This window comes from Aulostomus chinensis, chromosome 14 (assembly GCF_037954235.1).
Source record: "Aulostomus chinensis isolate RoL2024-O1b breed Wild chromosome 14, RoL_Achi_v1.0, whole genome shotgun sequence".
In the NCBI taxonomy this organism is placed as follows: Eukaryota; Metazoa; Chordata; class Actinopteri; order Syngnathiformes; family Aulostomidae; genus Aulostomus; species Aulostomus chinensis.
Genome location: NC_141333.1, coordinates 14,204,726 through 14,230,092, shown reverse-complemented (window position 1 = coordinate 14,230,092; position 25,367 = coordinate 14,204,726). Strand labels below are relative to the sequence as shown.

The 25,367-nt window shown below is 44.0% G+C and overlaps 1 protein-coding gene across 4 annotated transcripts; it reads right to left on the bottom strand.

Annotated features, from left to right (window-relative positions):
- Positions 1–1,115: 1,115 nt before the first annotated feature.
- On the bottom strand, positions 1,116–24,767 carry abl2 (c-abl oncogene 2, non-receptor tyrosine kinase). 4 transcript variants are annotated; one of them, XM_086223974.1, is made up of 11 exons: positions 24,075–24,767; positions 10,840–11,001; positions 7,435–7,730; positions 7,036–7,308; positions 6,726–6,810; positions 6,371–6,548; positions 6,106–6,290; positions 5,864–6,016; positions 5,660–5,749; positions 5,224–5,406; positions 1,116–3,544 (listed from the first exon to the last, which is right to left on the bottom strand). In XM_086223974.1, the coding sequence occupies exons 1-11, from the start codon at positions 24,289–24,291 to the stop codon at positions 1,749–1,751; spliced, it is 3,618 nt and encodes a 1,205-aa protein (XP_086080100.1). In that variant the 5' UTR covers positions 24,292–24,767; the 3' UTR covers positions 1,116–1,748. The 4 variants fall into 4 exon arrangements, with proteins under 4 accessions (XP_086080100.1, XP_086080098.1, XP_086080101.1 ...); XM_086223972.1 differs by having other exon boundaries at positions 10,840–11,004; positions 24,075–24,766; XM_086223975.1 differs by lacking the exon at positions 24,075–24,767 and adding an exon at positions 11,566–11,771 and having other exon boundaries at positions 10,840–11,004.
- Between the last annotated feature and the right edge of the window lie 600 nt (positions 24,768–25,367).

Sequence of the window (25,367 nt, the reverse complement as noted above, 5' to 3'; positions counted from 1 at the left end):
GGAATAATTTAAAATTCAAGTTCATACATAGACATTCTAGAAAGCATTTTTCTTTTAAAATCAAATAATGTACAAATTGCTCATGTGCTGAAGACATACTGCAGTTTGTTGAGAGATCAGTACTGTGTGATTAGTGTGAGTCGCTCTCTGCGTGTTGCTGTGTTCATACATCGAAAGGGGTTTTTTTCAGGCACTGAGGCCATGACAAGGCTACAGGGAATCCAGCACTGTCCATACTCAGAAGGACACTTGAAGACATCCTGTCCCAATTCTCTTGCTCATGCGCTACCCTGTGCTCGCCATCGTTTCTTTTTAATGCTCCGTCATACGAGGAGGAAATGTAGTGTGCAAGGACAACTGGGTATAATATATATATATATATATACACATATATATATATATACACATATATATACACACACACACACATATATATGTATATATGTATACATATATATACATATATATACACACGTATATATATGTATATATATACACATATATATACACACACACACACACACACACACACACACGTTGAAATGCTTTAAGAGGACTGGGGAGGTGTGAAAGTCAGCCACTTAAGCAGACAAATGCTGTGCATATAATAAGACATCCCACATTCATGATTTAAATAAATCTTTTTTGTTTTAGAACAATTTTTAAAGGTCTAGATTTGTTAAACCTGTATTTGGTTTTTATATTTGATTTGAGATTATTTACATGGTTGTCAAAAGAAAAGCTTCAATGCTGCAATTTGACAGTGTAGGAATATCACTGTTCAAACAAAAGCCTTCAAATGGAACTTTAACAAACACACCAACTTTTCAGCAAATATGTTTCTTTGTTTACCCTTCTAGTATCAGTGGCCGACCTCATAAGAGAGGATGAAGAACGTTAATGCTGGACAAATCAAGATCTACACCTGATCCATCTGAAATCGAATACAGAGAGGACTTGGAAGCTGAGTGGACATGACAAGCTATGCTAGCCTGCCCATACACAACCATTCATTGAGTTAAGCTAAATAGCAGTCAGCCGGTCACAGCTCTCTACCGCATGCGCAGAGGACAGAAATATGCGTATTTCCCCAAAAAGTTGGTGTGTTTCTTTAAAAAAAAAAAAGTGTTTTTACCATAATTTTCACTTGAAATTAAAACAGTAAAAAAAAAAAAAAAAGATCTGTGGGAAAAAGGGTCAAGCTGAGAATTTACGAAACAGCAAATCCTGATCTTGGTGCGATTTCTTCCTTAAGATCTCACAAGTTTTTATAAAAATGGCTTTTGGTCACTCAGTTCCCTCGACACAGAAGAAAATACAGTAAACCCGACTGATGAGCCACATGTGGGAAACATTTCTCAGTATGGTTGGGCAACCACCACAATTCTGGTTCAGTATGTAACATAAGCAGAGTGAGCTTCTACACACAGCTGATACACTCGACATTCATTTGATAGGAGTCCTTTATCACGACCAGGTGGAGAACTGGGGTAAAACATTTCTTGTTGTGACTCACACTGAATTTGGTTAGAACATTTCCCAATATGTACAGGTCAGAGCAGAGTCCACACTGGCGTCTTACGAAACAGCTGATTGTAAACAATAAAATATCTGATGTTTTTAATAGTGATTTCTCTGAGGTACTTTAGAGACTCAACTCTTTCATTCCCCAAAAAGCTGTCAATAGAAACCAGAAACAAAGAAGAGAGTATGACTGGTCTGTTGGGGAGTGAATGATGTCACAGTAGCTACCTCTGGACCACATCACTAATCTCTTTAATACAGCTGTGCAGGTTGTCTAATACACTGTTGGACCCAACGCAGCTCAGCCCTCCACCTCCCGACGATGAGGCCCTCAGTTCCTGCAGGCTGAGCTCCAGCTTCCCAACTGCCTCACGAAAGGCAAATTTGTTCCTCATCTGAGGGATGCAGTCCACATAACCTGAGCAGTAGTCTAGCAGCTGGTGGCCAGCGTCCAGCACTTGGCTGCTGGTGGGGCTTTCGGAGCTGGCATGGAGGACGCTGCTCAGGCACTCAGCGCACTCCAGCAGGGCCTCACGGCTGACCCGCTCTAGGGGCACCCTCTCAGACTGCTGCCTAGTACGCCGCAGTGCCACTTTAGAGCCAGCAGGTGGTGCCGAATGTGAGGAAGGGGCGGCAGCCGGGGTGGCTCCATTGGCCATTTTGGTGGGGGTTGTGTTGGTGGTGGCGGGGCAAGATGAGGAAGATGCAGGAGGCACTTGTGGCGGTGGCACTGACGGTCTGCCTGTCGTCACCCCACCGGACAATCGTCCTGACCTGTGGCCTTTTAATGTGTCACCATTGACTTCCACCGGTGGTGCTCCTACATGCTCCTCTCCGTCACCGCTGTAGGAGTGTTGTAGGCTACGTACGGTGGGAGGGGGAGGAGGAGCACACTTGGGTTTGACAAGTCGCGGCCGGTCTCGGTCTGCTTGGTGCTCGGACAGCAGTTTGAAGCGGTTCCCCTGAGAGTCCAGGCCGACTAGGTGCACATCTGCTGGGCTGTGCTTTAGCGTGGGGGAGATGAGAACTGGAACTTTGTGGTTGTGAGTCGGTGCCCCTGCAGTAGCTGACGACGCACTTGAACTAGAAGTCTTAGAAGGGGAAGACCAGCTTTGCTGCCTGTCCAATGCTCCCCCGCTCTCCTCTCTACCCTCCCCCACCTCTCCCCCAACCCCTGGTCCCCTCACCCCTACAGCAGTGCCCCGAGGCATTAGCTTGGCTTTGGGCCTTTCCCTGATCTGTGCGGTACCCTCATCCATCCTTCTGAGCAGAGTCTCAGAAGGCCGTGCGGCACCATTCTCTGGTTGGGAGGTTGTGGAAGCAGTTCTCTCCAGAGGAGGTTTAGCGCTGCGGTTCCTTGGTAAAGTCAAAGCCATACGCTCCAAGTCTGGCAGCCCAGCTGACATTGAGGAAGTAGAATTGGACCTTGGAAAGGGTTTTGGCCCTCCAACAGTACTTCCTCCCTCCTCTGAGGAAACAGTTTTTCCTGTCCGTAGCCCCAGGGTCTTTTTGATGAGCCTCGGGGTAAAAAAGCCGGCAAGTCCTCCCCAACTGCTGCCGCTTGATATCTGCGAACCAGGGCCCCCACTGGAGGGTTTCTGTCCAAAAGCAGCCCCACAGCAGCGTGATTGTGTCTGGGTGGGTTCACCATGGGAATGAGAGGGAGAGGCAGAAAAGCCCCCTGAACTGTCTGACTGGGGCAGAGGAGGAGGAGCACTGAAATCAGCCGTGGGTTCATATTTCTTGTGAGGTTGTGTCTCCATCTCCCGAAACGAACTGCTCCTTTTGGGTGGTGTAGGGAGATTCTGTTGGTGCTGAGTGGATGGTGAAGAAGAAGATGAGGAAGATTTCTTCTTTATGAAGGAGCTAAAGAAGCCAGTTTTGCGGTCTCTTGTAAATGTGCCAATATCCTGTGCATCGTCTAAAAGGCTGCTGGGAGATTTATCACGGGGCTGCTGTTTTCTGGGCAGCGCTGGGGAGCTGCCTGCTCGACCATCCCCTCCGAGCAAAGAAGCCCAGCCTGGACAGATAGGAAGAGAAATAGATTAAAACCATAAAACAAAGCCAGGATGAACTCAGTGGGAACACAGCCTTTGGTCAAATATGATGTAATACCAGCTAATGAAGGCTATTGGACACTCATTCTCTCAGACAGCTGTTTATTGTTCATTTCTCTCTAATAACTGGTATTCCTCCCCACGATAAAGTCTAATATGACAGGACAACAGCCTGAAAGTTATTTGGCAACGCATTCTGTGCACATTCACACCTAAACTATGGTTTCCAACCAAAATAGGGTGAATTTGTAGTCAACTACAGTTACATTTACCAGTTACTTTAAGAGAATAAAGAGAACCTTAACGATGCGCACGGAAGTAAAGCGTAAAACAAAACACAATCCATATAACGTGCATAATAATGATGATTAATAATAATTTCCATCTTGACCTGTGGCATTTGATTTAACCGTGTTCTATTGTCAGTGACAACAACCATATATGGAACCAACTGTGTTTGGTGGACTCTAGTTTTGTGTTTTATAACAAAAGTTTATTGCATGTTCTACTTTTAATGGGTTTGGGAAATAGTGAGTTTATGTTAAGTGAGTAGTTGAACTCATGAACCGAAGCTTAATGGGTGAATAGAATGATGGTCAGTGACAGGAAATTATACACAGACAGACAAAACAACCACGAGGGGAGAGCATTTTCATTACACCACAGACAAACATAAATTAACATTTTATTTTCAACATAAAATAAATAAACCATGACTTAAAAACAAGCAACAGAAAGTTTATTGAAAAATATTAGGGTTAGGATTGTGACACACGACCAGGTATTAATTGTAATTTCAGAGGAAGATGGACAAGACAGAATATGATTGTCACTCTTTCGTTAGTTGACACAACAACAGGGACATGACATTTTCATGCAAGTCAAAGATAATGAACAATGGTTTAGTTGTTGCACATGTAGGTCACTCACATTGTTATTTTAAGATGAAAGCAAATCTGTAATCCTCTGAAAACCATCTAGGATTACTGGCGATTTCTCTTCTTTTCTGAGGGGGGGGTTAATTAATTTCTATATTCTGGGAGCTGATATGTCAGTAAAACTCATTTAGACTGGATAAACTAAGAACTCAGAACAGCTGTCAAAGATCATCTGACAACATCTTCTTTTCAGACTGACACTGCTACTTTTACACTATTATTGCACCGCGTGAGGTTCGTCAACGTGGCATGTACTTCCTTATTACTGTGCTTGTTTTACTGTGGGACTACTGCAGTTCCATCTTTGAAGTATGTCTGTGTTTTTAGATTTAATTCCATTGTAGTTTTGCTCACCAGTATTTTTCTTTAGGGAGAAGTTGGGATTGAGTGGGAACAAAAGTTTCATTAATCAGTGACCAGAATCTCAAATCAAATGCTTTTGCACTGTGGTTTTCATGAATTATGCACTGATCGGCTGAAACTGACTGTTTCAGGTTGGAGCCTTGAGACAGCACTGGTTAGGTGGGTCAAAGGTCAGAGACATGCACCGGTTGGTCAGTTGGGAAGAAAAATAACCGCCCTTCTCCTCAGGCGGCGGGCTTGGCGACGCTGCAGTGTACTCTGGGAAACCTCTGGCACACCTACGGGATCATAATGTGGTGCGCCTGACTGGTTGGCAGTGAAGTAGGCATGTCTGGCTGTACCTGAGTGCCCAAGAGTGCCGTGGTCCGGCCGCCCGTCGAGTCCACCCTCAATGTTTTCCTTGTTTTCTGTGTGCTTGTGGAGTGTGCGAGATTTGGAAGGCAACAGGGGCATGTCATGACTGAAAGAGTGCAGTGGGCCGCAGTGACCAGAAGAGGCCGTCTTACAGAGTTCCTCTGCTACCTCTGCAATGAAGAAGAAATTACTAAATTAGAAGCAAGAAGTCAAATTAAACATCTCTTTGCAAATAAAACCATGTTATTTCAGTTGATTTAACCGTTCTTAAAAAATAAACCTCAATAAAACAACAACAACAAAACTGGCACCTCACTCAGCACAAATAAATAAAAGTCCACCAGCTGACATGAAGCAGTGAGCTTCTTCAGACAGCAGATTCTGTGCAACACAAAACACTGACAATGTGACATTCTCTTGTACCTTCAGAGATGGAGGAGTCATGGAACATAGTTTCAAAGGCTTGGTGGATCTCTGCAAACGAGGGCCGATCTAAGGGGTTCCACTGCCAGCCTGGTGGAGAGACAGAAAACAGGTCCGATTACCTGATAGTTGATATTCACTGATGTAAACATTATCTGTACAAAATTGCAACCACTTGGTGAAGACATAGACAAGACTACTCACATGCTCTCATGAGTTCATAGACCTTTGGCGGACATCCTTCAGGCTGTTCCATGCGGTAGCCCTTCTCCAGAAGGTCATAGACCTGGGACAGATCGATGCCTGGGTATGGGGACATGCCGTAGGTGGCAATTTCCCATAGAAGCACCCCAAATGCTGTGTGAGAAACACATAGGAAAGAATCAAACATGAGATTTATAAATATAAAATTACTGAATAAATGACAGTGCAGGTACGTTACCCACCCCAGACGTCAGACTTGATGGAGAACGTGTTGTATGCAAGGCTCTCGGGTGCGGTCCACTTGATGGGGAACTTGGCCCCAGCGTGAGCAGTGTAGGTGTCACCAGTCATCAACCTGCTTAGACCAAAGTCTGCAACCTTTACAACATGATTCTCCCCAACCAGACAGTTCCTCGCCGCCAAATCCCTGAGGGCAGGAGGAAGGAGGATTAGAACACTTCTGCATGAGTGGACTAACTCAAGGAGACACCAAGAGTTTCTTGCTACCTGTGTATAAAGTTCTTCTTCTCCAAATATTCCATGGCAGAAGAGATCTGTGTGGCCATGTAGAGCAGAACCACAGCATTCACCTCCTCCTTGTCGCAGTCTCTCAAGTAGTCTAGTAGGTTGCCATGTGGCATGTACTCCGTCACGATGTAAAACGGAGGCTCCAGCGTACACACACCTGTGGGAGAGGCAGCTTTATTGATTAGGTCTTCACTGGACATCTGATGACAAGAAATGAGGGGAATAGGAATAATAATTCAACAAAAAGTCTGACCAGAAGAAAGCAGGGGAAATAAATCAAGAAATAAACAGGGCAGAAGTGGTGCATATAAATGTGCTGTTCAGAAATACTGACCTAGAAGCTGGACAAGGTTGGGATGTTTAACCTCCTTCATGACTGCCGCTTCTTTCAGAAATTCTTCGACTTCCATGGTGTCCTCCTGTAATCAAAGGCATGGAAAGAAATGAGGGAGAGTCACAAGGGAGAAGAATTGTAAAACATGGCGTCTGGCAGTGATGATGTAATAACAAAGTCCACCTGCAGGTGGCGAGCTGCAACCACTGCTAAGCCAATGTCCCACCAGTATCAAAGGGGACAAAGCTAATCAGCTTTCCGCAGCAAAGATAACGGAAATGAAATGTTGACTGCAAGAGAGTCATCTGACCTTGAGTGTTTTGACAGCAACTGTGAGGTTGTACTTCTTCCACACTCCCACATACACTTCCCCATACTGGCCTCCTCCCAGCTTGTGCTTCATGGTGATGTCGGTGCGTTCCATCTCCCACTTATCATGAATGGGCGACACGCCGTACACTGTGGGTTTGTTGCATTTGGGTGCTGGGTAGTGCAGTGTGGTGACCAGGCCATCGGCTACAGTAGAATGGTGGTGAACCAGTTCGGCCAGGGTGGCAAAACGGCTCTCAGATGTCACATACACCTATGGAGGAGGGAACGAGGAAGGGTAGAAAAAAAATATATAAAAGAACTTCTTTTAAGTCAAATTCAAAAATGGTTCTAAAGCAGCAACCCTCTCAATGCCAAACTGCCTCTTATTTAACTCTACCTTTCCATCAGAGGCTGTGTTGATCCGGTAGTGGTAGACTCTACCCTCATAGCGGAGAGAAATGGACAGCTGTCCAGGGCTGCTTTCACTTTCCCGGACGAGGAAACTTCCATTGATGAGGGATGAAAGCAGGTACTCAGCAGCGCTGCGTGATACGGGTCCGTGGTACCAGCTGTGCTTCTCCAGACTGTTAACTGGGGTAATGTAGTTGGAGGGCACCCAACCCTGGCCATTCTTAGAGCGTACTTCACTCCACTCGCCATTCTGATTATAGCCAAGCACACGCAGCTTCTCACCTAGACATAGGAGAGGAACCAGGAAATGATGAAAGATGGTCTTATGGTTACAGCTTTGAGATTAATCCTAGAGAGAGTGTCTGAAATTTAATACACAAATTATTCAAATTTATGACGACTGTACTTATGTTTGTGCTTGTACTTATGTATTTCCTTTTGGCCACTTAAGAGACTCAATGTAGAATGCAAGGTTTTTATCAGTTGAGAGGCTTGGCCATGACGCCTTAGTAACAGTCATAGAAGACAGGAGTCAAGGACAAACTGTGCCTCTAACTGAAACTACTTGAAAAGCAACGGGGTTGAACAATGCTGTTCACCCAACCCCATTTATCTGTCATAAGAGGGTTGGGCAGAACCAGGCATGTAGTGGCTTGGTCCCTCGATGCTATCAGCCTGTCTCTGACGTCAGTGCAGGAGATGATTTGCTGGAGGCTGGAGGAGAGAGGGATCTGTCAGTCCCACACAAACTAGACAGCGTAGGCAGCCACCCGGAAGACGGATTGGAGAGAGGAAGGGGGGGGGGGGGGCAGTAGCTGGATGGCAGCAAGCAGACTGCTCCACTGTCCTGGGACTAAGTGGGAGCTGGCCCACTGCCTTTTCTTCCTGTCTTCCATGGAGTTTTACAACCAAACTATCCTGTAACCCCGTAAGTTCTTTCAGCAAATCTATTGACAGCATGGTAAGTTGGCTTTGAAGCTATCATGACTCACTCAGTCACATAATGGGGTACTACGGTGCCTGCACGGTAAAATGACCAGCGACATACATGCTGAGCAGTGAGAGATCTAAATGGTTAACTAATCAAGCTCAACCACGGGTACTGACATTTAACTACTGAGCAGAGCTGGAGGTCGAGTTCTTAAAAATCCTCATTAAATGATGGTTATCCACATCCAGCCCACCAATTCACCAGTCTCCTGTGTGTCTGTAGGTTTCTGGGAGTGGAAACACTGACTGCCTGGGCTCTGGGCTGGTCTGGCTCACAGAGGAGACAGTGACACGATCTCACCAAGTCCCTGTCTCAGATCAGTCTCGGGCCTGCAGCTCTCACCCACCTGTTATCATTACAGAACAATGTCCACATTAACACTGCATTAGAGGCCCGACGGGGGTCTTTCCCAGAGTAGAGTGAACCCTTAGGGAAGTGGAGCCTTTTTGTGCACATGCGTTTGTATGTGGGCAGTTCCACTTCATGACTCAGGGTCTAAACATCATTTCCATCCAAGACAGCTGCCTCGGATGTGTGAAAACGATGGATAATTAACACGCTCCGCCATGGTCAATGCTTTAGACCAGTTGGGAACAGAAACCTGGCTCCGCCTGGACAGTATGATGAGGGTATTTTAAGCCTGTTAGTCATGAGGTGCAGATTGACCAGTTAACTGCTGCTAGTTGAGAGAGGAGGCGTGTTTTTGGTTTAGAAATAAGGAAACCATGAATCCTTAGAAGAGGGGTTTTTGTCATTGTGTTGGTGGAGAGAGGAGGATTTACTTGTTTCTAGCTTTAAGGATAAAGGATTTTCTAAAATAAAACAAAACTAAACTAACTAACCTGGAGGATAAAAAAGGCATCGTGTGTGGGGAGGGTCAGATACCTGCTGATGTCCCAATAGAGCGTAGTTGTAGTGACTGTTTGGTTTGCTTTATTGACACACGGCATTCCTCTGCCATAACTACACAGTTACACATGCAACATGTCTTTCTAGGGTGGTGATCACATACAGATATCCCTCAGTTGTGTTGCAACACGTGTCTTAATAAGTCTCCAGGAAGGTGTGGTTGACAATGCTCCATGGAAAATGTGTTCACCTGAAAAACATCACGTAGCCATGCAACAGGCACAGGGGGTCCCGAAAATACAGAGAGGCGAGTTTTTCCAAGTCTTGATTCACATTTGGTGGGGTGGCATTAGTATTTGTGATGGTCGTTCACAACATAAAAATATTAAAAGTGTAAATATAGGATGTCATGTGTTCTTTTGAAAAAAGCACTGAAGATGTAAATACGGTAAATAATTAAAACCAAAAGGATAAAACTCTAACTATATATTTTTATAGTACTGTATAAAAATGGATAGCTTTTTTGATCAAATAATCTCTTCATATGTTAACAGTAGAAGTGGGATAAAATATTCAAAACCATTGCAATACTCTCTCCAGACAGGTTATGGATACACAGGCATGGAATATTCTTGTCAAACAATTCATATTATGACCTGACTTGAAAATGCCATTTTGACAACTGCTGTTCCTGTCCATGTGTGTACACACGTTAAAGGCGTACGGAGCTAAGGCTCTGCACTTTGTTGTAAAATGTTTTTTTTTTATATCTCAGGTGTCACATTCTGTTGTCGCCAGACGCGTTTTTCCAACAGAGTGACGCATCTAACTTGATTATAATCTCTGCCAAGAGTCGCTCATGCGCAATAACGTCTCTGTCTCTGAGTGGTAACATACAGAAATGGCGGCGTCAACATCAGGTACGCGTACCAAAACTTCAAAAGTTTGGGCGCATTTTAGCCTGGATACGGCGAACTAAAAGACTACTTGCAAAGTTTGCAAAGCAGACCTTGCGTGTCATGGCAGTACATCGGTGATGCAGGAACATTTGAAGAGAAAGCACGTCGGGCAGTTGAAAGAAACGGAGTCTGACTCGCCTCGGTGAGATTCAAGTAACATTTAAGCCAGTACGGTTTTTATGACATACATTGTACATTTTATAAGCGTATTTTCGCTATAAAAGAGAGCTTGAGCGCTATGCCAGACTGTGCCTGACAAACGTATTTTAAATTAAATGCATGCAGTCCGAAGAAGAGACACACCATGGAGATAGGACATTTGTATTCAATTTTTGTACGAATCCGCCGTATGTTCAATAAAAGATGTATTTTTCATTGTACCCATCTTTTTTCTGTTTATTATCATTTGCTACATAATTAAATCAACTTCATGCTAAATTTAAGAAAAAATTCATAATTATCCGATTAGTCGACTTTTAAAATAGTCGTTAGTTGCAGCCCTACTGTATAGTGACGCTGAAGAGGCATTTATGGTTCATGTTGATATCCAAAACATCAGATCGGAAGAAAAAGACATCAGACCATTCTTTACCTTTGGTGATGCTCAGGGTGTTGTCTCCACTGGCGACAAAGTCATAAAGTGCAACAAAGAGGTTGGGGTCGCTCTCAGCCGCCCCCAGTAGGTTCTCCTTGGAGCTCCAGCGTACCGCCTCCGTCAGCGCTGCAGAATCCAGGCCGAACGGCCTGTGGAGAGCTTCTGGAGGGAGAGGAAGAGCGAGGGGAGGGGAGGGGAGGAAGAAGATAAATGACGAGTAAAGGTAGGCAACTAGATTTTAAATTACAGCCTGATAATTCAAGGTACTTTGCAGAAATGATTATCAATGGTGATACAAAGCAGAACATTAAGTCACATCAGCATTCAGTCAAACAAAAGTAACAATTGATCCTGAGCATAATCAAGTATTGAATTAGTAAAGTTGAAATAAAAATCGAATAATAATGTGAGTCAAAAATGAAAATCAGCGTAAAAAATGCAAACTCCATAACTCGACAAGATTCATAATCTAATCCAAGGATTATGGGAAGGTTTCAAGAACACTTTACTTCTAAAAAGTGAGAATAAAACTGAAGTAGTGCAAACATTCCTATAACAGTGAAATATTGACAAGATAAAGCACTATAAGGGGAGGATTTGTAAAATATGTCAAAGATATAACACAGCACTATTGATCTGGGTAGTAAACCTGTTACATCATTCACACACGCAACAACTATCACAATACCTAACACATAATCTTCCAGTCCACAGATTATCTACCTGCTGGTCCAGGCCCAGTTCCTTGCCTGAACCCAGTTTGAAGATGATGGCTGCTCAGAGCCACCCACTCTTCCTCAAAGCTGCTGTTTGCCTGCAGGCACCTCAAAATCATTACTTTTGCAAATCTACTCTCTGAAGAGCACTGTTAGCACTGGCCCCCCCCTCACACACACACACACACACACACAGACTTGCTGTGTCTAACTCTAAACAGGTAAGATCTGAGGTGGGAGTGTTCTTGTACCGGTATATATACAGAGGAGAGTGAGGGGAGGAGCTACAACGCTGGGATGACAAAGATACCCTGTACAGGATGCAACTATAACACACACACACACACACACACACACACACACACACACACACACACACACACACACACACAACACACACACACACACACACAGACACCAGCTGCTGCCAAAGCCACTGCATGTCTGGACAGCTGCTGAGTGAATGGAGCAGGAAGGTGGTGAAATAGAGAGACTAGGAAGAGAAGTCTGCTGCAGTACAAACGACTCCAAACAAAAACATGAAATAAAGTGAAAGCACTGCGTGGGACTAAACATACTGACATCTGATTTATTTATAAAGATAATTGTTTTAATCAAGTGTCATGTCCCAAATGACGCAATCCAATGCGACAGTTACGCCATACTTTTATGAAGCACTATTATTTTTAGTTATTTGAGGTATTTTAGGCGAGTAGATCAGCGCGGGGTTGATAAAAACAGATCAGGTTGCAGTAGTTAGTAGTTAATAGTTAATAGTACAATAATGACTGTAAAGTATCATTTCTATTTAAATCAATTTAAATTTGGCCATTGGTGGACAGTTCTACAATTGCGCATGTGCTCCATGTTTGTACACTTCAACCACCTCAGGAAATAGTGGGGGTGAAATATCTCCGACATCTTTATCACTACAAATCACTCCCTCTTAAAACAAACTGTATTGTATGACACATACATACTTTGAAGGATATGATCATTTTACACTGCCATTTCATGCCAAATTTTATGGTTGGATTGTGTTCAATGCAATTTTATTACAAAGGTTTAAATAATTCCACCTAAAAAATACCCCTGTATACCTTGATGTTGATACTACGTCAATCTGAATAAAAGAAAAGCTGAAAAAGTTTCACTTTGTAATGAACCCTTGAAAGATAAACTTCATTCGAGGTGCGTAACAATCAAACTAGTCTAATCACGACGCTCCTAAGGTTAGTAATTAAAAGAACAAAATAAAACCTTGATGTGAAACCTCAAAAAAACCAATTGACAGTAAAAACTGAACCACTCAGCACCCCCGTGACTGTAGTGTAGATTGAAATGAGGCCAGCTCATGTGTGAATCAGTCACACACTTCATGGGATCATGTGTCTCTCAGATGGTATTTGACATCTGTTTTTAACATAAACTCGATACATGCCAGACCACCTTTCATCAACAGGATATAATTATGAGTGAGTGAGTGAGAGGGATGACAGATTTTCACCGATCATCAGAAACAGAACACGTTTAGATTAATTAATTTTCTAAAAGCCCCCTATCTGTGGTAGTAGTGGTACGGTCCATGTAAACGTAACTGTACTTTAAATGCTTTTACCAACCGATGCAGTATTTGGAAGAGAAGCATTTTCCATCGTTGGTCTCCGTCACGTGGCAGGCACAGGAAGTTGTTCACATCAACACAGTAATACACGCAATGAAAGAATATACATTTCTGCCAACAAAATTAGCTCTAAATCATCCAATCTGTACACCATGTCACCACATATACACACAACTCGTGCCCACCTTTGTTCTGGACTAGCATGCACTGCAGTGCGGCACTGGCTGTGACCTGGCTTAGCCACAGTTCCCAATACATCTTCTGGTCTGGTCCGCTACCAGTCATACAAACTGTGGTTTTCTTGGTCCGTAAGGGTGACTCCAAGCAGTTGTTTTCGGGCCTGACTGCGTGTCTATTCAGCACCAGATGATGGCGACGGAAAAGCACAAGTGTACATTCTCCTGCCGACAAACACTAAGGAACATGAGCTGGCTCCCTGAACCATCTCCTTCAACCCGAGGTGATCATACAGACCCCCAGATGAAGTATTTCTCCACGCAGTCCTTACAATGGTGAAGAGCGGGCTCCTGTCAAGACCTCACAAGCTTTGATGTGGCTCAAGGGCGTCGAGATTTCCACGGTCTATCTGGAGTGCACAGACATCCATGACTGATGTTCCCGGTGGTTTAACACACTGGGGATGGCAAAAGATGGAAAAGAGGGGGCGCGGTGTGAGGTGGAGTGGGGGGCATGTATATACAGTGAGTGTTTTTTTTTGGGGGGGGGGGGGGGGGCTGGGGAAGGGTTTATGGTATGGAAGGAAAACTGAGCTCAGGGTGATGTTTGTGCATATGTGTGAGGCCTGGACCAGCCCTGTAGCCAGCAGCAGATGGCTGGTCTTGTTCCCCTGAGATTCAGGAGAGTGTGTGTGTGGGGGGGGTGTCTACTGACCCACACTTTTCCTTTATGTGTGTGTGTGTGGGTATAAATGCAAGCGCATGACTACAACTGCTGAGCCAACTGTCAGAGCTGCTCCCCTTACATATCACATCACTCTTCTCAGGAATGTTTTAATGACATATCAATATTATGCTCCACAAATTCCAGTCATCTGTCGGCTAAAAGACAAAATAAAATCCAAACACTGATGATTCAAGTGCACGCACACACACCAAATGACCTAATTACATGACATTGTTTTTGTAGCACAGTGCAGTTTCATTAAGCTGATCATATTCGTTAAATCCTTCTTAAACCAGATAAACAGTAAGATGCTGTTCCAATGGGCCAGGCTAAAGCCTCAAGTGCTGGAACATTTGATTGAAGGAGCAGTTGGTGTGCGTGGTGTATGTCGTGTGGCCGTCAGGGTGCCTCAATGTGCCTACGCTGTGAAGTGCAGCACATGTGCGTTCCGTAGAAACTACCGCTTTGTGTCGAGCGAGGCAGTGAGGGTATTTGAGGGGCACGCCAAGCCTTCACCCCTTAAGACAGCTGGGACAGAGGTGACCCTGCTCCCACAGCACACGCCAAAATATGCAGACACACACACACACACACACACACACACACACACACACACACCAGTTGTGACACCATCTCCTTGGCTGCGCTGCTTTTCCTTGCAGCTGTTTGTATAACTGAGGCAAAAGTTTGTTATGAGGTGAGCTGACAGATTTATCTACATACAGACAAGCACAAAGTATTAACCCACATAACATAACTCATGCAGCCCAATCAGAAAACAATGCTGATTGTATCTGAAGTCCGTGGCTGTGGAGGTATGGGTGTATTTTTAGCTGCTGGAGAACAAAACATCACAGCGTGATGTCCAGGAATAACACAGCAGAGCGCAGTGTGATGGTGGTGAAGAGATAGATGGCTGGCTGCCTGCAGGAAGCCCATACAAAAACCTGAGACAATACCACGGGATGAGAGCCACATGCATAAGACATTACCTCAGCCTATAGGACAAGCCAGAACAGATCCTACAGGATACTCTAACAGGGGAGTGAAGTGGAATAAGGAGAGTCATACAGCAGTCTTTGTCATAGGCTCGTATGTTTTTGTTAGGACATATACATCAGTGTCTGAGTGTAAGCCTTTGACTCGCTGGTAAAGAGTGACCGCCAGATGAAAGAATTCTTTAAATAATAAATAAAAAACAAAACGTGTCATTTCTGCTCTGTTGTGCTTCTCCGACAAGTTTACCCTCCACAAGGATCCATCAGTAGTGATGAGGGTGTTGTGGGCTCCCACAGAACTGGAGAGATATTTTACAAACAAGTAACTCTCATCACTCAGCATCATACTACAGCCAAGCCCAGTCCTTTATCTCCGAACACAACTTTTTCACGTTCCCCCCCTTTTTTGACATAAACATCACTAAATAATATTTCATTTGCCAGGTATCAGTGGTGAGCAGCAGACAGGCAGCCAGTGGAGTGATCGAAATTGTCAATTTTACTTCGTTGATAAAAAAACGAACAAACAAAAGTCAGGTTAAAAAAGTAACCTGAGGAATATGTTTGATAAAGACAGTAAAACACACAAGAAGTACAGGCCGTACTTTAACTCTAGCATTTGACTGACGAACACAGTTGTCCATTAATGGCGTTAGTTGTAAAATGCCAAATTTGGCAACATATGTACAATAATTTCCATCTTCCCAACAAGCCAGTTCCATTATTTATTTGCAATCACCAACAGTTGAGAAGCTGTCTATATAGTCTCCGTGGCTAGACTGGCGAGAGGGAGAGAAGTCAGTTGTTGTTCTTGAGGACAAGACAAAGGACAACAGCTTCATTAATGCCAGATCACAAGTGTGTGTGTGTGTGTGTGTGTGTGTGGGAACTGGCTCAGTGAAGCATTCCCTTTTTCCAGAGAGTTTGTGTGAAATTATGGCTCCTCTTTGTGATGATATCAGGCTGTGGAAACATCCCATCGACAGCAGTGGAACTACTGCTGTATTATCACATACATGAACACACTTGTCTTGTATCACTTGTAGCTGACGTCCACACTGTCAGATTCATGTCCCCCTGGGCCTCACCAACGCATCCATGACGTTGCAAAACCCTCTGAGCAACCACGCACACCCAGGTTGTTCCTGGTTGTTCTGCTTAGGAATATTCTCTAAGGGGTCTGATGTCTGTAGAAATTAGGGAGTGGACAAACACAGACATGAGCCTAGGGGCTAGAAGGTCGTCCAGGAGTGGGATGAATGGAGGCCTAAGACACAGATCATGGTGCCCTGCCCTTCCTCTCTGAGGGCCTGTTATAGGTTAATAATTGCTTATTAAAATTAAAAAGGTTAAAATGCTGCTTTATGTGACAGCAGAGAAGATGAGTGGCGCAGGATGACTCCTCATCCACACTGCAGCAGTACGCTGCACACACGACTTGAAAACAAAAGCCATTAACACTTCTCCGATTATATTTCAACACATCAAAAATTCTATTCGTTATACGGCTGACAGTCTGATTTCGAGTGGAAATCTGATCACGAGCGTTCATTTCTGCCGTCAATGAAATCCCAGTTCTTCCAGGACTTTTCTCTCTCCTGCTCTGCCCACTTGCGTGCATCCCGGGGAGAGAGACACTGTTGCTAAATGCATGTGCTTACCGGTCGGGGATTTACGAGGCACCGAGACCACAGTCAGAATGGGAGATGTGGGGGCAATTGAACAGAGCTGGAGCAACAACAGCGCTGTTGTCCTACGTTTAGCAAGAGGAGAGCTACTGGTCTTTTAGCCAGTGCTAGCATCCCTCTCACCAGCAGCAGAGCTTCTAGCATCCTCACCACTGTCACCTGATTGAGGTTAGTGGATATTTTGTGTTCCAAAGAGATTTGGGGTTACCGTTTGTCCACTTCTGGAGGAAAAGAAACTAGTTAAACTGTGCTCTTATATTAGGCAAAAGTTTTAAGGGTGTATCATCAGAGAACTTTACAAGACTTAAAAGTAATAATGGAAAGCTGCTTAATGCTGGAAAATTTTGCTTCAAAAAATTGAATCGGTCGTCACCTTAAAGCCGCACATCAAATAAGGGATTCAGAGTATTGTGACACTGTTAATTAGTCACATGGGTTCATTTGAAGCCACCTACACGCAAACTTTTTGCTTTTTCCCTCTTTGTTGCTTCAGTATTTTTGATGCAGGATAGACTCTCAGTTGAATCATTTTTAGGTTTACAATTCAGACCTCGTGATGTTTAAAAAAAAAAAAAAGAGGAAGAAAGAAGCAAAACCATGCCTTTGAAATTTTAACATGCATTTCTACTTGACTGTTGCTCAATCTCCATACACCGTTCTGTTCAACAGAAATCTACTGACACGAACACACTGAGCTGAGAGTTGACACAAAATAAGATTGGACTGGAGTCCGTCATCACTGAAGTTCTGCCTGTACTGATCAATATTCAATGAGGTGATGATGTCAAACGTCAAGCTGAGGTGTGTGCTTGTCACCAAGTCTTGACAGGTAAAGAAAGTACGGTCCCCAAAGCAGATCTCTGCAGGACTCTTCTCTCTGCCGTCTCTTTCATTTTCTTGGCTCCTAGCAGGGTTTAGAGAGGAACCCTTAGACTAATCTCATTGTGTGATCTACTAATCTGTGTGTGGTGTGGTTTAACTTTGCCAGGGTGTGGGTTTAAGTTTCTTTAGAGTGACTCAGTTTAAGACCTGCTGCCATCAACCGAAGCCCGAATGGAAAATCCTACTTGCCATGTGCGAGTAGTCATGGTTGGACAGCGGAGGTACTTCTGGCTGCCAAACTAACCAATCAGAGCACCAAGATTCAATTTAAATACAACTTCAATCCATTCCATCACTCTATTGTTTTTCTGCTCACATAACCCCCCCCCCCCAAAAAAATTGTTACTGTTTTGTTATCTTGTGTAGAAACATGAAAGTAGAGAAATATGGTGGTCATGAATTCATCTGGAGGTGAAATTGGGCCTGCACCGAGCAAATCCCTCGAAGTTGTGTCACCAGGATAATCACTCTCTAAAACTCTTCTCAGGATAATCACGTGCCATTTTAAGGGGATATCTGAGGACAGCTGTGACCCTGGCCATCAAGATTAAAGCTTTCTCTCTGCCTGGTCAGCTGCTGGGCAACTACGCTGTAACGAAAGGAACCTGCTGCATAATCCTCTAAAAGACACATTACAACTTACAAAATAAAATCTATCAAGGATGGGTTGGGGGGGGGGGGGGCAGAGGAGTGAATGAATATGCCTGCATGGATGTTTACAGTAAGTTTGTGTGTGCAAGTGAGTGCATTCCAAGCCAAGTCTCCAGCCTGCAACCCAGAAGATAAGTAGCAGAGATAATGCCAGCAACAGAGGACTGATCCTGGAAGCGAATCAATGCTAAACAGACTTGGCACACACTCCCCCCCCCCCCTTTTTCTAACACACACATTTCATTTTGTTCCCGGCTGTAGCATCACAGCTTTGGAGTCAAACTGCAACTTCACTAAGCGCCACTGTAAAAAAAAAAAAAAATTGGCTGGACTTCTACCCGAAAGCTGAAAACATTTGGTGTTCTGAAACTAACCAATGCATTGGATGGTATCACCATCTGCAAACACTCACTGTTCGGATTAATCTTCACTCTTTAATGATATAAGCTGCAAGAGAGACGAGGAGGCCAAGGAATTAAAAAAAAAAAAAAAAACGAGGACTGTGGTTTTGGGAACTAAAGGAGGTTGGCTGGTAGCAGATGTAAAAGCTCAAGGCAGCAACGGGGAGTTGGGGTACAGGAGCACGCAACGATAAGGACACCAGCTTTTTTCTCTGTTGACTATCTCCACATAATTCCTTAAAATACAATTTACATGCAAATAAGCCCCACTCAGTCAACAACACATTTTTCAAAACACATTTTGCTTGATTTATCAGGCATTTTACAGATATTTACTCTAAAACAAAGTTGTAACGGAGGTTCATTGCAGCAGCAGCCGAGTAGAGAGGGTTATGGGCAACGGTGGGGACTAAAAACAGCAGCTCCTGTCAGGGGGTGAGAGAGGCTCAACAGTCAGTGGCAGTACAAGCTGGGGATGACGCTGAAGGTTCAGAGAGACTTCAATTATTTAACCTTACTGAGTGCACACAATGGTACGTGCAGTCTTCCGACCAAGAACATTTAATTTGTGTGAAAAAAAACCCCCATCTGGACAGAAACACGTTCTGCTCTAACAAACACATCCATTTACTCTCACTTATTACCACCTCTGAGACAGTCAGACAGCCATCAGTGCTGGCCTAATTTCTCTCACCAAGGAGGAGGTGTGGTCATGGCTCCTCCTAGTGGTTAACAACTTTATAATCAACGAATCATAAAATATACTTTAAAGCCTATTAAGATCTCACCCTGAGCCGCAAAGTGAGTCTTGATTTTCCCCAGCTATGTGCTGTGGCTGCTGGGGGGGGGGGTTAGCACATAGTCAAAAGAAAAGTGGATTTGTCTCTAATCTAATTTCACCCATGATGCAAATCAGCTTAAGTCCATGAATCCTGGATCCAGCCATCTCTATTCCTTCTGGGCTGCACGAACAGTGGCGCACTTTAGGTACAGCTGGCAAAATGTTCACCATCAGCACTGCAGCCAAAAAAAAAAAATCCTCCAATCTACTCATCCGCTTCTATCTCTGATCAATTTAGGGCAAAAATAGATGCATTGCTCTGCTGATTTTATAAAAATAATGTCCTGTCACTCTTAACAACCAGCAGCTCATATTTTTACGAGCATAAAATTGCTTTAAGAGGCAAACTGTAAGATGTGGAAAAAGTTAAAATTATTTCCTGTCATCTATGATGCTGGATGATTAATGTGGCTGCAGTTCCAAAATAATGAGGAAAAGGTAGGTCAAAATAATCCATGTGAGCAACCCCCCCCCCCCACCCCAAAACAAAAAAACAACCTAAAAAATAAAAAACAACAACTTCAGACTACTCGCTTTTCCAACATTTCACAACAAGCTGACATCAGCTTGTTAGAGACGTCTGTGTTCCGTCATCTGCGATGGGAGCAGCACACCCACGCTGTACCGGGACGCTGCCCCTTAGCAGGTTTCTGGAAGTTAGCCAATCAGAAGCAAGTGGGCTTTCATGAAGGAAGGTCTTGAAGAGACAGGAGCTAAAACTGCTTGTTTCAATTTGTATTAAGAGTTGGGTTTTTTTTTTAACAAAAACAACAACAACAAAAAAAACCTTGAATCATGCAAAGCTGGTCTATTCCCAGACTAAATACGCAGCGCTCTAAACGAGCATAATAGGTCCCCTTGAAAATACTGGCAAGTGATAAATTAATAGCAAGAAAATCCCATTACTGAGGCAGATGCAGTGCAGCAGCACAGCACTCCCCCACTGCAGTTATGTATCAGATGAACCCACTGCAGAGGGGAAGAACACTGAACACCTGACAGGACAAAAAAGGGGCAGAACCATCAATATGTTGCAGCCACTGATTCACCAATACTGCACCTCAACCGATACTTGTAGGATGTGACTGTCTGAATCAGCACAGAGACAGTCTGGGGCCCTTTTGTCCTTGCTTAACTCAAAGAGTTCTCTGGCTGACCTGTCTGTCTGGGTGAACACGGTCCTGCTGGGACACAAAGGAGCTAAATTATGGATGCACTGAAGGGGAAGTGCTGCCGCACACCTGAGCGGGAGGCAGGAGCTGAGTCACTTTATCAAGAGCAGAGGAAGGGGAAAAACAGCCCTAAGCAATCGACCAACAGGTGTTTGCGCTAACAGAACATGGAGGGACATGAAAGTAGAAGAGTACTAGCACCGATACCTGCCTGCTTCCTATTTCTCTACCGACAGACTCGATTCAAGCTTCATTTCCCAGGATACACACACATCAGAGACAGGCAGCAACACACCACCGTGACTTCAACAGACAAACATGCATTCCTCATAGACTGGCACCTTTCAATTACATCACAAGAAGGCATCATTTAAGTCCGCGTGACCTTAAGTGTGCCAATGCTGAGAAGCATGCTAGTCTAGTGTCTGTGAAGCTGGAATATGGTGAGATCAGACTTTTTGGAAGAGGAGAGAAATGCCGGATGTACTACCACATCGACGGTTGCAACAGAGCTGTCAAACAAAACTCGACACAAGGATATGGTGCATCTGGTCACACACATCCCTTTTCTGCTGCTGACACTTCCATTTCCCTGAATGGGATGTCTAAAACTCATCTTTCCTTCCTCTTGACGAGACGTGGTCATCTGATGTATTTGCAGCATTAACAGCGATCAAATCTGTACGCCACAATCACACAGCTAATAAAAGGATTCGTATTTTGATTTTTGTTGTTTGTTTGTGAGGTTGTAGGATTAAAAATTAAATGAATTAGAAACTGAGAAGCTTCTACTTCTCTTAAGTTACACACAAAAATAACTTATTTGTGTCATCTGGCCCCACAACATTTGCATCCAAAAGGCCTCGGTTATGGATTTTAACTTGTGAGTATGTGTGAGTTTAAAAGCCAAATGATTCATGGAAATATACCTGGTAAACAAATAATGAGACACTTTTCAGCATTTAGCCCTGATGAATACTGACTTCCTTGCAGTCAAAACAGCCAACAATTCTTAAAGACATGCAAGTGAAGGCTCCATCATTATCACTTATATTCAAAACAGAAAAAAGAGCACTTTGATAGTCAGTTAGAAGACCTGAGTGAGAGCACAGTCCCAAGTCTCCGCTCTTAAGAGACTTTGTTCTATTATTGTGTGCTTTGAAGAGTAAAAGTCTCTCTGCAGAGTGGCAGTATGACTACATCCTGGCTGCTATAAAAAGGCCACTCCTGCCTCAGCATCGGAAAACAGAACAGTACCGACAGTGAATGGCGCTGCACTTAGTAGGTCTGTCTGTTTGTGTATGTACATTAAGCTGAGGAGGGCAACTTTTGAGATTGAACAGCCAGGATTTGAAAAGGCTTTCCATTCCCCAAAGCTTCCACCTCCTGTGTGTCCTCGCTCACCGCAATGTTGTGAGAAAGTCAGATCTGGCTCGTCCGTGTTTTTACACCCGTGCGGTGCCTGTGAAGTGACCGTTCACATGAAACAATAATGCACGCCCCTACCTGCAGGTACAAACATCAAACATTACACCTACTTTAAAACTCAAGTAGTGCAGATGTACTAACATGTTAGCGCCAGTTTTAGGAGACCACATATGGCGAAAACCGCACTTTACCTGCAGCGAGATCACATAATGGCGCTCGTGAGACATTCTGCTATGAAAACGGTGATGGAATGCGCAGGGCCTCTTTTTTTGCTTCCTCCATTGCACCGTAGATGCATTTAAAACAGGAGCAGCATCCAAAGCACCAGTTTTGCTCATTGGTACCTTTTTAAAAGAAACCTTGATTTTTGTTTGCCTTTAGTTACTGATCATTAAAGGCAGTCAAGTAAAAAAAAAAAAAAGAGAGAGAGAGAGAGAACAAAACAACCTTTCACCCGTCACAAGATGTCAGAAATGTCCAAACATGATTTTTATGCTCAAACTAACTAGCAAACTCTTACTACAGCCCAGGAATTAATCATACCCTCATGAAATTTGCAGTTATCTCTTGGAGAGAGGTGTTTTATTTTGTGGGGTTGTGCCGGTGGAAGTGAACTGAAAATGATCAGGAACACGCTAAGTCGCCTCTGTTGAGCCGATGAGCTCTCTGACCTTCTCCTGCTTGCCATCCAACATCCAGATAAACCGTAGTGAGGTCATCAGATTTTTCGGAGATGTGACACAGAGGATGCTGCTCCCTTCTCCTCAGTACACACACTTTAGTCTCACTGATGCAACTGAACACAGGCCTACTTTGTGGATTAGGAGGTGGGCACCCGAAGAGTGAATATTTCATTGATTTTGAGAGGTGGATTATTTTATAGACCACATGAGCAAGCAACATTAAAAAGATCTGGATGAGGAGGAAAAGAGAGACTACTTGAACTGAATGTTATGATATTTTACAAACCACTTAGTGGACATCCTGTCATTTCCATTATGCATTAACCAACATGAAACCCTTCCAATGTGAAGAAGGCTTAGAGGAAGGCCATAGAGCACCGAGGAGGTAAAGGCTATATTCCAATAATTCAAATAAGCCTGACACAATGATGCGGCACTCATCTCCATGGCTCACAGCGCAGATAATATTAATACACATCTATTGCTCTGAGGCAGGGATGGGGGGTAATGAGAGCTGTGATGAGTGGGTTGTTTTTCATTACTACTACCCAGATTCTTCAGAGCATACAAGAACATACACCTGATGAAGCAGCTCATCTCCTGTGTTAGCTGTCAAAATATAATCACCTAAACATGCATGCATTAGCGCAATCATTAAGCGACAGAAGGTGACTTCAATTATTCACCATGATTTCCCAACAGATCAAAGTCAGCTTGCTGAGTGTGTTGCAACATTATGAGACAGAGGATGCCAGCGAGCATGTGAAAACCACTAGGTATTGTAATGTGAGCTTGTGGCGGCTGCTGTAGTGAGTTAATGGAGTGGAATTGCTACTCAAACTCCGGAGGCATGAATCACTGTTTACCAAAGTATCACAATGAAGAGTCTTAACAAGCTAACCTCTAGCAATGGCCCTCAGGCTATGCTGATTAGTCTTCCTCACAACATTGTCTCTGATGATTAGGTCACATGTAGCACATACATATGCTCCAACACGCTGCTGTACAGCTTTCAAATCGGACTTTTAGATTTATCCACATTCTGGATATCTCGTGTGAAAACTCAAGCAAAAGATAAATTAACCCACACAGTGAATGGAACGCTAATGTTGGTTGGCAGGGCTATTTCCGCTAACGCGTCGTTGTCAAACTAGCATGAAGTCGGTAGCAAAATGCTACTCAGCATCAAACAAATATCAAAGTACCCACGCACTCCTTCACTGTCACACACTCCGTTACATTTACCTGAATGCTGCGTGAATATATTAATCGCGGGGTCGGGCACGTTGATAGCAGCTGCCCTGCCTGGCGGTGTCCCGGTGTTACTGCCGGGTTCTCGGGGTCTCCTCCCGGCGACGCTCCCCCGGTTCCCTTTCCCTTGGTGTGGTTGGGACGCGTGGGGCTGTGGCGGCTGGAGTCCGGTCGATGTGCCCTCACCAACGCGGCCTACCTGCTGTCCCATCCCGGTAGTTTGGTGTAAGGACGTCTGGGACGAAGCGAGCAAATCCCCTGTGCACCTCTGGCTCACATTCCCCAAAGCTGGAGCAGCCTGGCCCGAATAGTGTTCCTCAATCCCCTCCCCGCTCTTCTTCACCGAGCTAACTATTCCGTATTAGCTCGCTCGGCTAACCCGTTAGCTAATGTTAGCGGCAATCAGTGAAACCCACCCACCCTGCCTTGAACAATAAAATCTCAACACCAGCGTGTGACAGCGATTGTCTCTACTCCGGTGACCCAGATGGCATCTGTGCATGAATTAACAGGGTCTGACAAACGGGAGTCGGTCGAATCGGAATCTTCTCAAAATCGTTTTGCCGTTGTCCGGTCGCTGCGCGCCCCCTCTGACGCCGCCATCTTTACCGCAGAATAGGAGATGTGTTGCACAAGGCGGGGGGTTCGCCGCGTTCCCCTGTCACCGTCCTCCACCTCTCCTGTACTACTAACCGGGTCCCAACAAGTCCCAAGCGCCAGGTTCCTACAGGCGCATGACCTCCAGACTCCCCCAGTAAAATTATGTCTTACGCACATGGAGGTGAGACTCTGACAACTTTATGGTTTAGTGTGACAGAAACATACAGCAGTGTACAGTACATATAATAACTCAAAAATGTATGTTGTGAAAAAAACGGCAGTAAACATTACATATTTTCTCATAAAGATAAAACATACTGCCGACATTTGATTGAATGCTCAAACCAAGCTTTTCAAGAAAATTCTGCTGAAAATACAAAAGTATAGAAATTGATTGTTACATATTCTGTGGTTACTGTGAAATGCATGTATATAATGATATGATTGCAATGTATAAAGGTTTGAGTTGGCCAAATTTAGGCTACTGTAAAATCCATTTTTCAATCAAGCTATTTTTTTTATTATAAAACCATCAAATGAATTTGTAATTCAACAACCATAATAACTTCTGTGGTACCTGGCTGTGTAGCAAAGCTGTACAACAATTTGAATTTGTGCAAACTCTCAATAAAGGTAATATCAGAGCCATTTGATGCACATCGTGCTAAGTTTATATACCATACATTT